This window comes from Scaptodrosophila lebanonensis, unplaced genomic scaffold (assembly GCF_003285725.1).
Source record: "Scaptodrosophila lebanonensis strain 11010-0011.00,11010-0021.00 unplaced genomic scaffold, SlebRS2 tig00000165-arrow-arrow-pilon, whole genome shotgun sequence".
Lineage (NCBI taxonomy): Eukaryota > Metazoa > Arthropoda > Insecta > Diptera > Drosophilidae > Scaptodrosophila > Scaptodrosophila lebanonensis.
The window spans coordinates 1010227-1027878 of record NW_022060599.1 but is presented as its reverse complement, the minus strand read 5'-3'; the positions used below and the strand labels follow the sequence as shown (position 1 = coordinate 1027878).

At 42.9% G+C, this 17652-nt stretch overlaps 2 protein-coding genes across 2 annotated transcripts in view; one reads left to right on the top strand and one right to left on the bottom strand.

Annotated features, from left to right (window-relative positions):
• The window catches only part of LOC115629778 (zwei Ig domain protein zig-8), a 117081-nt gene that overhangs the window by 45802 nt on the left and 53627 nt on the right, over positions 1-17652 (bottom strand). The window lies entirely within an intron of this gene.
• On the top strand, positions 5837-8649 carry LOC115629768 (mucin-2-like). Its single transcript, XM_030526320.1, has 2 exons — positions 5837-5899; positions 5969-8649. Exons 1-2 carry the CDS (start codon positions 5890-5892, stop codon positions 8485-8487), a joined length of 2529 nt encoding a protein of 842 aa, XP_030382180.1. The 5' UTR covers positions 5837-5889; the 3' UTR covers positions 8488-8649.

The window sequence follows — 17652 nt, the reverse complement described above, 5'->3', positions numbered from 1 at the left end:
AATACGCATTTAGACCGCATATCGCGACTATTTTTGGGCAAGCTTCTGCTCGGGTTGCTGGACTTAGGAGGCTTTATACTAGTTAATACGATTAAAAATATATAGCCATTTTATTTATCTTCTCAATAAATAGTATTTGTTTGCCTTTGGGAAAAGTCTGCACAGCTTTACCTAAAATTCCATTTTCTTTTAAAATCTTCAATGCTTGACTCAACTAGCTCAGCTCAGATTGTTAAGATATACTTGTAAAATAATATATATAGTAATTGTACATTCAATGTGGCTGTTGTGGCTGCGCTTCTCTTCAGTTGCCTCTCTTCTTACTCTTCGGCTAGGAGAGCAGACCTTATCTAACCAGCGCCTTATCTATGCAGTCGCATCGTTGCTTATTTATGGCTACTCGTATACTCTCACTATATACCTTGGACAACGTTCATGACGTCTGGGGCTGGAACTTGCGCGTAGCAACAATTAGATAATTACGTCAACATTATTAGCAAATTAAATTTGATGTTTTGCTGTTTGTTCTGCTGAAGGGACGATACTGGGCTGGCTGCTGACTGCTTGCTGTTTGCTGCACTAAGCGCTTGCTGCTTCGTAATGCCACTTTTTTGCGCAATTGAAATTGCGCAATTTCGCTATTGTTGGCTTAATGCCAAATCACTTGGCAGTTGTGGATACAAAGCGGAGAGCAGAATGGATGGAGCTTGATGGGCCGAAAGTACAAACAACTAACAAAAGGGGCGGGAAGGCAGAAGAAGTCAGCTGAGACGGCTTTTTTGTTTTTAAAATGGCCAAGATGGCGTAGAATATAAATTTTGATCTCTCTATAAGTTGGATGACAAATAAGTGTTTTGTGCAGACACCTACATTTCTGGGGATTGTGAAAACAGTTTATTTTTGCAAACCGTTAGCCTTTATTCCTGCCGATCGCAATTCAAATTGACTTCCATTTTTATTGCAAATTGTTCCCAAATGATTTGAAACAATCTAGAAATGGGAATAGAATTTAATGGTGCTTCTATTTTCCACAAGGTGGAAATCGATCTAATATTCAATTTTTGAAGCAGCCTAAATAGATAATAATTTATTTTATATAATTTATGTATAGTTAATACCTTTTTATTCATCTCAGAGATGTGACTATTTTTTCAATTCTCAGTAAATTATTAACTACAGTAAGTGAAGATTTTATGTGATACAAATTTCGGATAGCAGATATTTCGTTCGCGATTCTTGTTAATACTAAGGCTAATGGGCTCGAGCTTGAAAATTCGTTGTTGTCAGTAGTTTGAAGATTTTAAACACACGAAGAATGCCTTGAATTGTGCCCCTTGGCCTTCAACAAGGCAGCCAAGCAGTTGGAACTTTTGCGACAACCTTAAAATCTGCTGGAAGAGCACAAATGCCAATCGTTATGAAAATGGCACAAAATGCTGAATGCGGCCAACAAAAGCTTGAGCGCAAAGTTGTTATGCATAAATTTCATTGCATTTGGATTTGATTTTGCTTTCCTTTTGTTCTATATAGTAGTATTTTATGCCAAAAGATTTGCGCGCCAGCCTCCAACCGACTTGCTGTAAACCCTACCCCCGCGCCGAACTGCGTCTTCATTCTTGTCTGGGTCCTTTTCGTCGTTATCTTTTCATTTATTTTATGGCGCTTAAAAGCTGATTTCCTCAGTCAGCGTCGCTGCCACTTCCACTGCCACTGCCAGTGCCGCTGGCGATGCAACAAATGAGGCATAAATCAAAATGGCGGAAGTGCGGCGCATAATTATGGCCCATAGACGTTTCATTTCTTTTTGCGGATTCGGCTACAATTCGCAATTGCGCATTTATTTCGATAGATAGACTTGGCGGTCTGTCGATCGATCGATATGAGCGAATGCCGTCAAAAGTGCCAACAACAGAGACAGAGCGAAAGAGAGAGGGATGAAGAGAGGGAGAGAGTGCGCGGCGAATCATTATTATTATAAAATCCCATAAAAACTGCAGTTATTCCAAAAATGCCGGCGGCCCACTTGGCAGGCCGCCTTTCCGCCTGAAAATGCAGCAGCAGCAAGAACAACAATAACAAGAAATTATGAGCACTTTCTAATTTAATATGGTTATTATTACATTTTACTTGCATCCCAGGACAGACTTTAAAATTGAGTTTCGCGAGCGAGCCCTGCACAGATGAAAGACCCGAGTAGATACATCATCAGCAGAATACACGTATGTGAGCTTAGCTTGTTTGGGAGCAGTGCAAACTCTGGAGCTCGTTAGGAAAGAGGAGCTTCGCTTTGACTTTTTCATGGCACATCACTTGAAAGTGATTTCTCGCTCTTGCTGGCGGCTGGCGAAACAAGAAGTCATTTTTCAAAGATATTGTTATCATTTCAAGCCGGAAAAGCGCTTCAAATACATAACATTTATTGATTCAACAGATTCCAAGAAAGCTGTCAAATCTCATAAATGCTTTCAATATTCGCAGAATTCATGTTTTATGAAAAATACTTATTAATTTTAAATTTGCATCCCCGCTGCGATTCTTATGCTTTAAAATATACAATACCATTGTTCACTTTATTCATACAAGTACAAGTATATGGTAGGCGAGATACTGTGATAAGTTTCTGCTTATATTATTGGTATTGGCAAATCGAATGTCGTAGCAGACATGCTTGCGTTATTACTTGTATTATTCACATTTCCTCTTATCATTTCAAACGCATTCAAAGAGGCGCCTGTTGGTATGCAATGAATTCTTTCCAAGGCTCTCAGCAGGAAGGCAGGCAGGCAGACAGGCGCCCTTCAGGTAATGAAGTCAAGCCCAGTATAGCAAATGCCTCGATTTAACTTCGAGGTTCCCGTTGAGTCAAGTCGGCAACGACAAATGCAAAATGAAAACTTCACCACGCTAATGCGCTTCTTAATTTTTTCGTTCGGTTCCCGCTATTGTTGTCGCTGTGTGCTGGCGATATAAACCAACTAAAAAGTTTCACGCAGCGACAGCGACGGCGACAACCAAGTTTACCCAAAGCGCACAAGAAACAAAGCAGCACCAGCAGCGGTATCTTGTCAGCATGGCTTTGGGAATGCCTTGTGAAGCACATGCCATGCCATGCCATCACATCCCACCCCATGCCATCCCATTTCACTCCATCGCTTCCCAGGCACTGTACAATAATGCAGCCAATCACTGAAGCAAGAGCTGAGCAACTGAAGCTACAGCTGTAACCGAAACTGATGCTGAAGCTGATGCTGAAGCTGATGTTGGAGCATCAAGGATGGAGGATGAATAAGTTGGATGCTCGGCTGTGATATGTGTGGAGCGGCCACAAGACCAAAAATCCCTTTGCGGGCAGACGTGCTGGTTATATTGTGTAAGTACAGTCGAGCTTCCTTCTACTAGGCTTATGTTATGGCAGTTTCTCAGACGGTCGCTCAGACCATATTTTTCAAATCTCTTTTCCATATAATGAAATTAACTTTAAAAAAGTCTAAGTCTAAAAGTCCAACAAGGACAGGCCCGACAAGAAAAGTGCAGAGAATCTTTGTGGTATTGAGATTATTAACATTCTTAGACCACCATAAAAGTAACAAATGGGGAACTGGTCGGATAACAAATCCTCAGCTTCTATTTAGAACAGTTTAGATGCAAGGGGCTGACGAATATAGTATGACAAGGAATGCCTTTGTATGGCAGAATAGGTCAGAATTGGTCAAGAAACGTTTTTTCTCTCTTTCTACGAAATCTAGAAATATTTTTGGGTGCTCACAACAGTAATTCATTTGAAATCCCACTCGAATGGACGAAATACCCCCGAAAGCAACGATCTGCGCTACTCTTCTGATAAGTTCCGACTGTGTCCGATTTCGTGTCGACGCTTCTCCCATTTCTTCCCTTTCATTTGGCTTGGCACTACTGTAGCAGGCCACTGTACCTCTCTTTCGCGGTGCCAAGTTTTTGTTGTAATGCGATTTTTATATACACTTTCATTGCTTTATTGTCAGTTGCTTTTTTTCGTGTTACTTTTTCGAGTGCTTTGCTTAATTTTGCAGCAACTTTTTGCTGTCACTTGCTACTACAAAATCCATGTCACTTCACTGCCCCCTCAGTGGGCTTCCTCTCTCTTTCCACTTGCTTGCTTGTTTATTTATTTTCGCTTTGTTTTAAGCACATCGCGCTGTGTTGTTGTGTTGTGTTGAGTTCTGTTATTTTGTGTCGTGTCGCGTCATGTCGCATAGCCTAGCATCGTTTTACCAGCTGCAAAAAGCCACTTCCGGAAGTTAGAGCAACACCTACGCGAGGTCCTTGAGCGCCCTATCTTTACGCAGCTGGCTTTTGTCGACCACAGCACATTGGGTTGAATGTCAAAAACATACATTTTACTTGTAAAACAATTCGACAACTCTTTGATATACAAGTACTACTATACTTCTGTTGAAAAGTCTGCTTAATGAATAGATACATATGTATATTTGAAAACATTTGCCCGATCTGGGCTTTGGCATTTCCACTTGAGATGGATATGGTCACACTAGACAATTGCTTATAGTGGCGTAAAATTGAGTGCAGGCCATTATTTCGGCAATTTGTCCCAATGTGCAATGTTGTGTATTGTTAGCCAATTTCTCTTCGTTCCCTGTCTTTTTCTCCTGTTCTCTATTATTATTATGTTTTTTTTTGTTGTTGCTGTTGTTGTTGCTCTCTATTCTTCATTTACTCTGGTTGCTGCTTCGACCCTAGCCCCGCTCCCGCCCCGCCCTTGCCGTTGCGGCTGTCTTTTGTCACCGCAGCGAACTACAAAAGCAAGTCAAAGCCGTCGCCACACACATTTAAACCCCAGTGGTGTTGGCCGAGTGGAAGGATCGGGGAGCCGCTGTCGCTTTTGCCGGCACATTTAAGCCAAAAAGTAAACCAATTGTTAGTTTTAATGGAATTTATTGGGTAAATATTTGCTAAGCACAAGAAATTGCTTGTGAACATTTGTCGTCGTTTGGTTGATTTAAGATTAAAAGTTTTTAAAGGCTTTCTGCTACGCCCACAAGGAAGAACAGCCACCACTGTCCGCACCAATCACCATCAACTGCCTCAATGGCCTTATTACTTTTAATTTATTTTGAATTTCCGCACTCCTCTCTGTCCAACAATTTAAAGACAAGCCATGCGCGCGTTTAGCCATGAAAACTTGTACATGATTGCTCCGAGTATATCCCCCACATAAATGTGCGAACTTTTCCAAAGTTTGCAAGGATACTCAACAGACTGTATGTACATCAATCAAGCCATGCTCCCCAATTTATTTGGTTCAGTTACAAAAAAGTCTCCGGATACGGTCGCACAGGAAAATAATTTGCACACAAATTCCTACTTATTATTTTTCCGAAATAAATCTTAGAAAGTTATATTTTCCCAGGACACTTTATTGCGTTTGATTGATATAATATTAAAGGGAAATTCTTGGACATGGCCTTTCAAATTTCAAACGTCAGAAATTAAAGTTAAACCCACAGACACCATCTATTAAGGGAAAAACAAAGCTCTTTAAGCAGAGTGTTTCTTTTTTTAAATATGTTTTGACATTACTACGTGTATATCTATCTTTTTTTCGACCTCAAAAGTTCATATGGACTATCTTTAAGTAGTAGTTGGTCTTTTCAGGTCATGCCCTTGAAACCAATTTGCTAAAAGCCTCTGATCATAATGCTTCCGATACACGTGCAAACATATCGTGTAACAAGCTTGTTCATTCTACTGTCTCAAGTGACTTGCGAAATAACAAGTACCGATAAGAGGCCACCGGCCGACTATAAAAGCCCCGTCTCTGTTCCAGTATTTTGTACAGTGGAGAAGTTTATACTCCCAGCGGTGAAAGCAAAGCTTATAAGAATTTGCAAAATGAGAGTTTGTAAGTTGGTTTTTGGTTTGGATTCCCATTGAAGGAACCATTTACTTATTCAAGTATTGCCATTTTCAGACAACTTGCTGCTGATTACATTTGTGGTCGCGTTGCAATTATATGCCGCGCCTACCGAAGCCCATCAGCCCGACTGTGCGGAGCAAGTGAACGGCATTTCTTTTCCGGACCCTAAGAGCTGCTCTCGCTTCTTTGTTTGCCTGCGTGGACGCGCGCTTAGCAGAGTCTGCGGTCATGGACTCTACTTCGATCCCAAGACTCAAATGTGCAATTTGCCACTCCTTGTGCAGTGCAAGGAAGGCGATCGCACTGGAGCTGTTGGATCCGGGGAACTTATTCATCATAGCCCCAATAACAACCAACCATGCACCACCACCCCTGCACCTTGTAATAAGGTGACGACAACAGAACCGTGTACAACAACAACAACAACAACATCTCCCTGCACCACATCACCAACAACCACTACCTGCACAACAACCACTTCTACAACCACAACAACAACGACGACTACCACCTCAACCACCACGACAACGACCACCACTACTACTACGACAACAACAACAACTACGACGAGTACCACAACCACAACCACCACGACAACGACCACCACTACTACTACGACAACAACAACAACAACTTGCTCAACTACGACGACTACCACAACAACCACCACGACAACGACCACCACTACTACTACGACAACAACAACAACTTGCTCAACTACGACGAGTACCACAACCACCACGACAACGACCACCACTACTACTACGACAACAACAACAACTTGCTCAACTACAACAACAACGACGACAACCACAACAACCACTACCACAACAACCACCACCACAACAACCACCACCACAACAACCACCACCACCACAACAACCACCACCACAACAACCACCACCACAACAACCACCACCACAACAACCACCACCACCACAACAACCACCACAACAACCACCACCACAACAACCACCACCACAACAACCACCACCACAACAACCACCACCACAACGACCACCACTACTACTACGACAACAACAACAACTTGCTCAACTACGACGAGTACCACAACCACCACGACAACGACCACCACTACTACTACGACAACAACAACAACTTGCTCAACTACAACAACAACGACGACAACCACAACAACCACTACCACAACAACCACCACCACAACAACCACCACCACAACAACCACTACCACAACAACCACTACCACAACAACCACCACTACTACTACGACAACAACAACAACTTGCTCAACTACGACGACTACCACAACAACCACCACCACAACTACCACCACGACAACGACCACTACTACTACTACGACAACCACAACAACTTGCTCAACTACAACAACAACTTGCTCAACTACAACAACAACGACGACAACCACAACAACCACTACCACAACAACCACTACCACAACAACCACCACTACTACTACGACAACAACAACAACTTGCTCAACTACAACAACAACTTGCTCAACTACGACGACTACCACAACAACCACCACGACAACGACCACCACGACAACGACCACTACTACTACTACGACAACAACAACAACTTGCTCAACTACGACGACTACCACATCAACCACCACGACAACAACCACCACCACAACAACCACTACTACTACAACGACAACAACAACAACTTGCTCAACTACAACAACAACTTGCTCAACTACAACAACAACGACGACAACCACAACAACCACTACCACAACAACCACCACTACTACTACGACAACAACAACAACTTGCTCAACTACAACAACAACTTGCTCAACTACGACGACTACCACAACAACCACCACCACAACTACCACCACTACTACTACGACAACAACAACAACTTGCTCAACTACAACAACAACGACGACAACCACAACAACCACTACCACAACAACCACTACCACAACAACCACTACCACAACAACCACTACCACAACAACCACTACCACAACAACCACCACCACAACAACCACCACCACAACAACCACCACCACCACAACAACCACCACAACAACCACCACCACAACAACCACCACCACAACAACCACCACCACAACAACCACCACCACAACAACCACCACTACTACAACGACAACAACTTGCACTCCAACTCCACCCCCCTGCACCACAACTCCCCCACCCTGCACCACAACTCCAACACCCTGCACCACAACTCCAACACCGTGCACCACAACTCCAACACCCTGCACCACAACTCCAACACCCTGCACCACAACTCCAACACCCTGCACCACAACTCCAACACCGTGCACCACAACTCCAGCTCCAGCTCCAGCTGCAGCTGAAGTAGAAGTTTTAAAAGTACTACCAGCAGAAACTTTGAGATCTATGCGCGACTGCCGGGATATCGACGATGGCACATTTTTGGCTGATGCCAGACATTGCCGTCGCTTCTACATCTGTCGCAACAACCGCGCAAGGCGTCAAGTTTGCCCCACTGGCCAATGGTTCGATCGTGAGGCTCTAGCTTGCCGTGACCGCCGTGAAGTCACTAACTGTGTAGCTCGGCGCAACTAAGCGATCCTTGATAACGACAATTCAACGGACCCGTAACCAGATACAACGCAGCTTCTCTATAAGGACCCAATGGGAATGATTTTTCGATAACCTGACGTATACGCCACTTTTTAGACTTAAGCATGGATGTGTAATAAAGCAACAAAATGTAAGAAAGCCGCATTTACGAATTTGTGTAAAGACTTCATTAGGCGTCTTCAGTGTTAGTGCGTTCGTTCAAACGTTACTGTAAGCCCGATATGTAGTTGCAGTGAAAAGTGAAGACCCAACTATGGATCGGGCCTCAATTCTATTGCTTTTCTCGGATATTGTACCTAATTATCTAATTTGTTCAAGGCATGTCGGTTCAGTTGACTGCGAAGAGCTGTTTTTCAATGGTTACAGACAAGTTGCTTGAACACGCTGCTCATTAGTTTTAAGCATTGATGCTTAACATGAACATGAAAATTGGCTCTGTAGAGGCAATTTGCTTGAGCAGGCAATAGATGTAGTCGATTGTGGGGGCGATATAAGCTAAGTTGATCGGCCATTGTGTGCACAATGCAAGGAAATTAGTGCGAGGGCTGCAATATCAGTTCAGGCCTCTTTGCGTTTTGATTCCCCATCAAGAAGACATTCAAACCATTTAGGGACTGCCGTAAAACTTTATCTGATTCCCAGTTCGGCATGTGTAATTAGGGAAATGAGCAACCGTGAGCATTACAGAATAAAATGAAACTAATTGTAGTTTAAAATCATGAAATCAAATATAAGTTAGAAGCGAAGAGCCAGTCTTCAAATGCGTGATATGTATAATTGATTGAGTTTTGAGGAAAACGCTTGCGTTCCTACAAAATATAGGAGCTCTGTGTTATTGAAATAATTCCACCAAGTATTACGCATTTGCCGCACAAACTCAAATAGCTAACCCACTCCACATCCTTCCGCATCTTCCATCTATTACTATTATGTCAACATCATGCCTTCCTCGCACACTTTATTCCCTACTTTTTTCAATTACTTTACAATCAACTTAAATTCCTTCGAACATCAATGGAGGTGCGCGCTCACGCCCATGTCCACGCCTATGCAGCCTCGGAGGGGGAAATACTGGAGTACACAGCATGGAACGCAACTTAACAATTTCATTGTGTATTGAAATGTTGTCTCCTGTGTCCGTGCCAGCCGCAGCTAAAGTCTCTGCCTTCCACGCCCTTCACGCCTTCTTCTGCTTCTTGCCACTGCACACCGCTGACGTGTCAAAGGCAAAGGTAACGGTAACGGCGCGGGCGAGGGCGAGGGCGGCTCTGGAGTCACACAGTGGGGTGTGCTAGCACAACTAATGATTGAAATAGGGGCAATATTCTCACTTCTGATGGCACACTATCCTTTATCGTACAAGCATACCCTAATATTATTACTTATATTAGGAACAAATTGTGAAAAATACATCTGAAGCATACAGAAAAATTAAATTTAATAATTTATGAGTAGCGCATTGGTGAATGAGCCTTATCTTCTATGTTGTACATACAATATAAACAAGTCAATGTAACTACAATAGAAACATTCAACAAATAAACTACTTGTAAATAAATTGTATTACAAACATCCAGCAGGCTTGCCCCTGACGACAAAACGAAGAAGAAAAATATTATTATATATATTTTAGAATGTAATATCTAAAATATTATTATGAAAGATTTTCGCCATGTGTAGTTGCATTTTTTCTATACCTATGCTACAACAAAAAAGAGGATTTATTTTCAAATCGATGGCGGATAGTTGATTCAGTTTCTGCATAGTCCACACCATTCCGAATATAAATTAATGCTTATCTGATCATTTCGAATTGAGGCAATGTTTTAACGGGGCTTTTCAATCAAACGACTCCACTGTTTGGCCATGGCATTGTTTCTGGCCGGTGTGGTGTTGCTGGCGCGGATTCGCGCTCCGTCGGTGATTATATCGAGGCGGGCTCAACTTGGCATTTGTTCCACTTATTCCACTTGAACGCTTCGTTAAGAGTAAAGTTTCGCTCTAATGTTTTTCAGCGGCTTTCTTTTTGTTGCTGCTGTTGTGGCAGCTATTGTTGCTGTTGTTTTTGTCGGCTAGTGTACTTCTTAACATCGGTCGCTCGTGTTGTTCTTGAAAAGTTCTTGGCAATTGTCGAGCTCGCTCGGTGGGCACAGCACGACTGCAGGACAGCAGGACACGTTCCACGTGAAGCCTATCAAGTGTAAGCACAGCGACAAGGACGACGACAACTTGGTCGCCGCACAATGCGCACGGAATGACAACTAGGTGGGGGGATGCCCAAAGACTGTGTGTGTGTGTGTGTGTGGGTGGCTCGCATGTACGTGTACGTGTTTCGCTTAACATTCTCCCAAGTCCGAGAAAACGTTGCTTAGATTAGCCAACATGACATTAAAGACCACCCACCGGCGACATAGTCGCGCCGGCAGCGCAGTCCGTGAAGGTTGCACAAAAGTGGTGGGCCACAGAAAAAAAGATATTCTTATTGAAATGAAAGTACAGTGATAGCTCGAAAATGTTCAAAAGATATCATTTTTGAAGAACAGTAGTAAAGCTATCCCTAAACAGTTCAGCAAAGGCTAAATAGTACAAAAAAAGAGCAGACGTTCAGTTAAGGTCCTTCCCATACTCGCATGTAAGAAAGGAATATTAATTATATAAAAACATTTTGCTTTAAAGAAAATATTACCGGTACATACTTGTAATCGAAACAAAATAATTTTATGTGGACATTTTTGTTAAAGTAAAAGAGAAAGGAGAAGACAAACAAATGGCAATTCTAGTTTAATTTACAACAGATAGTGTGGGACAAAACAGGGCAACTGGAAATAATCCCTAACAAACAAAGTATTACTGAATGAAAATGCGAAATGCAAAGCAGTCTGATATTTAGCAGCCTCTACTGTGAGAACTGAAAAGTTGTCCGCGTTAAACTGCTAACGGGGAGAAGCGGAAATCACCTGAAAGTCCCCATAGTTGTCGCTGTTCCCGTCATACTCGTAGTTGTACCGTCACTCGACAATTTTCCCCCAAAGTATCATGTCAATGGGGCCAGGAAGAGGGCATGACAGTCGCTACCAGAGGGAATGTAGACTGGAGACTGCGTTGGACCGCGTTGGACGCAACAAATGCCCATCAAGTTCGCGCGCTCAACTTTTATGACAGTTTTTGAAATGTGGTCGGTTGGTCCGGTTTGGGGTTTTAGTTTCTACACACCAGCACTTTATGTATGTTTGTATGTATGTATGTATGAAGGTACATATCTACTATATACTACTTGTATAGGCACACGGCTTGGCTTGTTTTTTAAATGTTTTATGACGCAAGCACATTATAGCCGCCAGCACCACCGCCACCACCGCCACCACCGTCGCAGTCGCAGTCACAGCCACGCTTTTTATTTGATATTCTCTTTTCTTTTTTGTCAACTGGCTGGCTGCCTGGCTGCCTGGCTGCCCTGCTGTATCTGACATGCTCATGTAATTTATGATTTATGCCTTGGCATGCCAGCAGTTGGCAACATAATTGCGTTGACGACGACCCGCCATTCGTCCCCCACCCCCCCTTCCCATCCCCGCGACCACTACACCCCCGATATCTGTCATTCGTTTCTATGCGCAAACAGTTGGCAAAATGTTTTGCATCGAAATTTGAATGCCTTTTGACATTCGCTGTATGTTTTGGCTTATTTATTCATAATTAAAACGTTGCGACTTGGCAACTTCGCAGTCTGAGCGACATGTGGTTCGTTGGCCGTGGTGGGGGCTTGGGGCGTTACTTTTGGGACTTGGCTGTTGGCCAACAAAATGATAAAAAGGGTACAAAAATAAACCAAAAGGGAAGAATCAGAAGCCGTCTGCCGTTATTATTCCAGTGAGCAGCTAATAGGCTTCCCTGCCTAACCCATTCACCATCTAGAGTATCGGGGGTAGAGGTTGCCGGGAATTTTGCACATTTTGTGAGATGCCTTGGCATGGAAACGAATATCAATATAATTAGCTAGCGGTCACAAAACATCTTAAGTAATTCAATTGGAGTTGTGGAATGTAAGCTCTAGACTCTGGAAGTCAGCTTACTTATTTTTTTCTCGAGAATATTTACACACATATAATACAACTATAACTAATATCTATACATTGCTTAAAATTCAATGGTCTGCCCATGTAGCTCTATACTGCGACGTAGAGTTCGTTTTGCTTGCCACATCTAGGGACTCAGCAATTTGTTGCACTTACTTTTGCTGGTGCCTTTTGTTTGTGTTGCGCCCTGTCCCCTTGTTGGCCCCTTGTTGTGAGATGTGGCCGAATTGTTCGCATCCCTGCGTCTTTGTCAAAGTCACTAATGAAGCAGAAGTTTGGTTTTAGGTTTACGTTGGAAACTCCTCAAGTGTAAGTAAATTAGAAAAGGGTTTCCCCATGACCCCACCCCAACCACTTTCCACCCCGCAGGCAACACCGCCCACACAATCCGCTGCTCCGCCCCTAATGCCCCCATCCTCAGCTACCAAGTCAAAAACTAGTCATATGCGAGGCGTGGCCAATGAAGCTTGAGCGTTTCTGATTGAAGGCGTTAAAATTCCTGTGTGTGTTGTCTCGAGGTGTGCGAGTGTGTGAGTGTACGTGTGTACGTGTGTGTGCTGTACGTTTGTATGGGTCGGGTCGTTAATGTTTATGCTTTGGTTTTCCGGCGCTTAGTTTGTTGTTTTTTAATAAAGCACTACCTAGGATTGGCCCAACCAAGAGTGTATTGGGCCCGACAGTGATCGACTTCGCAATGATCTGCAATCTCATGGTATTTCTCTGCAACTGCCACGAGTGTTTGTAAATGATGAGATAATACGAAACGATCTGTTGGATATTTACAGTAGCTAATAATAATTACGTGCCAATTATTACAAAATATTGCTTCAATAAGAGGTAAAATTTCTAACAGTCGATAACACTATCAAGCTCTTTAAAATCGACAGAATGAGATATTGATTGAAGGAACGATTCTCACTGCAATCGAAACACCCTAACACTAAGTGGACGATATTTATTGACCTTTAGGGTATTCCAGGAAAGGATAGTGTAATGAAAATCAACAAACGAGCAGGACGCTGAAAAGCAATAAATATGCAAAGGTCTGAGACAAACCAACAAGCCAAATCGAGGACAAGGAAGGAAGGAAGGAAGCAGCAGAGCGAGGCAATAACGGATTGAGACAGTCGATGAAAAGCGTCAAAAGGAAAATTGGCTGCCGTTAGAAAATGTAATGTGAAGCGTGTCCAAATACCTGCAAAATGTGGAGACATACCGGCACACAGCCACCTACATAACGGATTGAGATATTGTATGCGTATATAAATATTTTGTTTTTTGCTTGAAATCACTCATACGCACCGTTTTGCATTTTGAATAATTCATCAATTCGATTTGTGTATACACATACACACACGTATGTACATGTGTGCGTGTGTGTGTGTGTGTGTGTGTGTGTGTACGAAAAAAGTAAGCGATATTTTCTCGCTGCACTTTCCATTCGCTACTGTCTCGATAAAAAGGGCAACAAGAGGAGCAACAAAAGAGAAAGCCGCATGAATTTTTCATTTGATCCATCTTTTTGGGTTCTGTAAGCATCTTTCTTTATTTTTTTGTCGGCCATAGATTGATGCGGCAAAGTCATAAAATAAAACACACGCAATCTGCCAAAGAAAAGCGGCCGAAAGTGGCCAACAACAACAAGAACAAAAAGAGTTGTTACATTGTTGTAGGCAAGAGACAAAATTAACATAAGAAGCACATCAGCAACATTTGTTGCATATCTGAAGGCGCGCGGCGTTGGCAAATTTTTCATAATTTATGACAGGCGGCTGCCAAACAGGCGGAAAACCAATAACCTGCCGAATTGCCTGCGCCAAATGTTTGATTTGCGACGCTTGCTAATGACACACGCAGGACGCCATTTTCGAGGCCTGCCCTTGCAAGTGGGGTATGGATGTGAATAGAAGCGGGAGCGGAAGTGGAACTGGAAATGGGAGTTGGAGTGGGAGTGGGAGTGGGGTGGGAATGGGAATGGGACAACGGTGCGACGCATTGTGTGTCGTTGTTTTGTAAATTGCCTTGCTTATGAAACAAAGACCGCAAACAATGTGAGAGCACCGAAATATAGCGCAACGGTGCTGTGCATTTTTAGCGAGAAAATCAGTCTTAAAAATGGCAGAAAAAGAAGCCAGAAAGAGAAGGTAAGGTATGTGGTAAGCTATTCAATAGCCAAACAAACGGATAGCTACTGTGTTGATTTGTGACATGCAATTCATTTAGAATTACAAAAATACTTGAGCTTCCATTCAACTATCGCTGTACTGTGTATTTATTAGCAATTGTTTGAAATGCTAATAGTTTTCTCAACTTATTAGCTTAACATTTATTTATCCTAATCATTTGTGGAAATCTAAATCATTTTTCTGTCTTATGTTGAGTGAGAACATCAATAAGTTGTCTAACCTTTTCCAGTATGAAGTAAAAAAAGACATTAATCTATTCATTTTCTTTGCTGTTGAGGTCGAGAATCATGAGTAGAGCTTTCCCATTTTATGACGAAACATCGGGACCATTTTACTGCTAGGCTTGTCAAGCAACCAACCCCTTCAAACGAATTTGGTTTTGAACTATTATCAGCTAATAGTTTGCCAGATAACGAAAGGTATGTATTTATGATCAGTTCGGCTGCAATGTAATAAAGAAAGGAAATAGTTTTCTAATGCCTGCTGCCCCTCACTCTGTCTACATTTTTCCGCTCGCCTGCCGATTCGACTGTTTAAAAAAAAAGCTAGATCAGCAACACTTGCGCAGAAGGACACACAATCCTGACACTGACAGTGGCGAAGGCTCTGGTTGCGGCATCGTTAGAGCGGAGCCTTGCGAAACTCCCGCGGAATTGGCGACAAGTGTGGGTCGCCTTGACTGCCAATCTTTGGGCTCTGCTTCAATTGCCCTGCCGCCGGCGTCTACAGCACCAACAACAAAAAAATGTGTTACGAAATTGAATGAAATTGCCTACCAAACAGGGCGCCCGGACGACTACACCAACAATAACATCGGGCTAAAGCACGGCGGCAAGATGAAATAATAATAAGCACAGTGTTCACCGCACGCACGTTTTGGCAAGCGGCACGTAACGCAATTTTTGTTTAAAAAATAAAAAACATTTATAATAACAAGCGGGCGGCGAAGGAGGAACAAGCAGCACGCGGATGTGGCAGGGGCAGTGGCAGGGGAGAAGAGAAAAGACATGGACAAAATTGCCATTGCCTTTGACCTTGCACATTAGTTGAACAGCAATTCGCTGGACTTGGGTTCGTTTGTCTGTTTGTTCTGAATGTCCAGGGTCAGAGAAAAGCACGTGAGGAATGTATTTGTCACGCAAGTCACGATAGCTATAGCCGGCACTTAGCCTAACCGGGAAAACATGCCCTCAACGCAAATATAAATGTAATCAAATAAATGGTATCTATTTTTTTAGATGAATTTAAAACTCGGCACAAGCTATGTAATTAATGGAGTCGTTTGATAGCAATTTTGAATGCATTTTGACAGAGGCCTTGTTGCTCTATTATTTATAATTTTATTCTATGAAGAAACAGTACAAAACTGCAAAAACAAAATGAAGAAATTTTGTACATACAAAACTTTTAGTGAACAAGAGAATGCTTGAGAAAACCTTCACTCGAAATAAATTCCAATGAAGAAATGAAATATTTCTTAGAAATAAATTCGAAACTAGAGCGAGGGTATTGAAAAAGGATTCGAAATAGCCCAGAATGTTCACAATTTGAGGTTGAGGGGCACAATCGTTGGCCCTCACTCTTTGATGAAGTAGCGCGGTTCATGGCAGCCTTACGTGTTTGCTTCTATTATGCTAATAATTCGTATTTTCAACTCCCAACTACGATTCCATACACTGGCAGTTCGGTCACGCCTCCACTCCAAGCCCTGTTCCGTGACAATCGCTGAGCACGTAAATCAAAAACATTGACGATGATAAACGATGCCAGCTTTCAGGTATCGCATGCAGCATCCAGGCATGGACGAGAGTTGCGTCACATGGCCCGGGGCGAAATGTCATATGAACCGAGGTATGCTCCCGGAAAGGGATGGCAATGGAGATTGGAGTGGGGTGTGAGCCAGCTCTAATTGCCAGCCCGACCTTGAGGAGACATACTCGACAATCTACTGCTATTAAGCATTATTACATGTCGGTGGTTGATGTCCCGCTGATCTGATTTCCCAGCCGCTGTTCACCGTATGCGGTCTATCAAGAGATAATTCAGTTGTCTGTCTCGAAGGGTGCAAAAACTACTTGTATAGTCACCGAAATTTGTAAAGCTGTCTGATATATTGTTGTAGCTTTCTGATACATATACTTTCAATATTGAGAAGAATATAGATATACACACACGCACTCCACATTTCAATGCTGCTTTAAATAGCAGTCCATTCATCTGGTTGTTCATAGCGCCCCCATTGCCCCACTGTGCAGAGTAAAGTATGGTGTCGCCACCTTGTCTGCCAAGACGCCGCCATCGTCGCCAGCATTACTGTTCTTGTTATGTCAATGCGTCCTTTCATGCGCATAGCGAAAAATATTAAACATCTGTTTGATTGATTTACCGGCATTCCACCATTGCCCTGCCCCTCACAACCCTAACACCCCCCCTAACACGCGCCACCCCCTCACCGTATTCACAAGCAGCCTCCTAACGCCTTTCCGCCTTTCCACGGTTGACACGAGCTACAATTTCGTATTATTTATTTGGATTGTTGCTCCTTGAGCGGGCATAAAGGGCTGCAAGGAATGATTAGGTGGGGGAGGGGGGAGTAAGTAGGCTGGGTGGGGCTGGGCACCGTTACCTGGAACCTGCCAAATGCCAAATGGTTTTATTAGCACTTAATGTGCTGCCACACCCCTAGGCCATGGGGCAGAAAGTCGGCATGCTAAAATCTTTATTATTTTTAATGAGGCAGCAGTTGGCATTGGGGATTTCGCAATGTTGTTCCAAGTGTTATTGTTGCTGTTTCTCTTCTTGTTGTTGTTGTTGTTGTTATTGTTGTTGTAGTCAAGTTTAAGCCGTGGGGGAATTGGGGCGCATGTACATATTAAAACTAATTT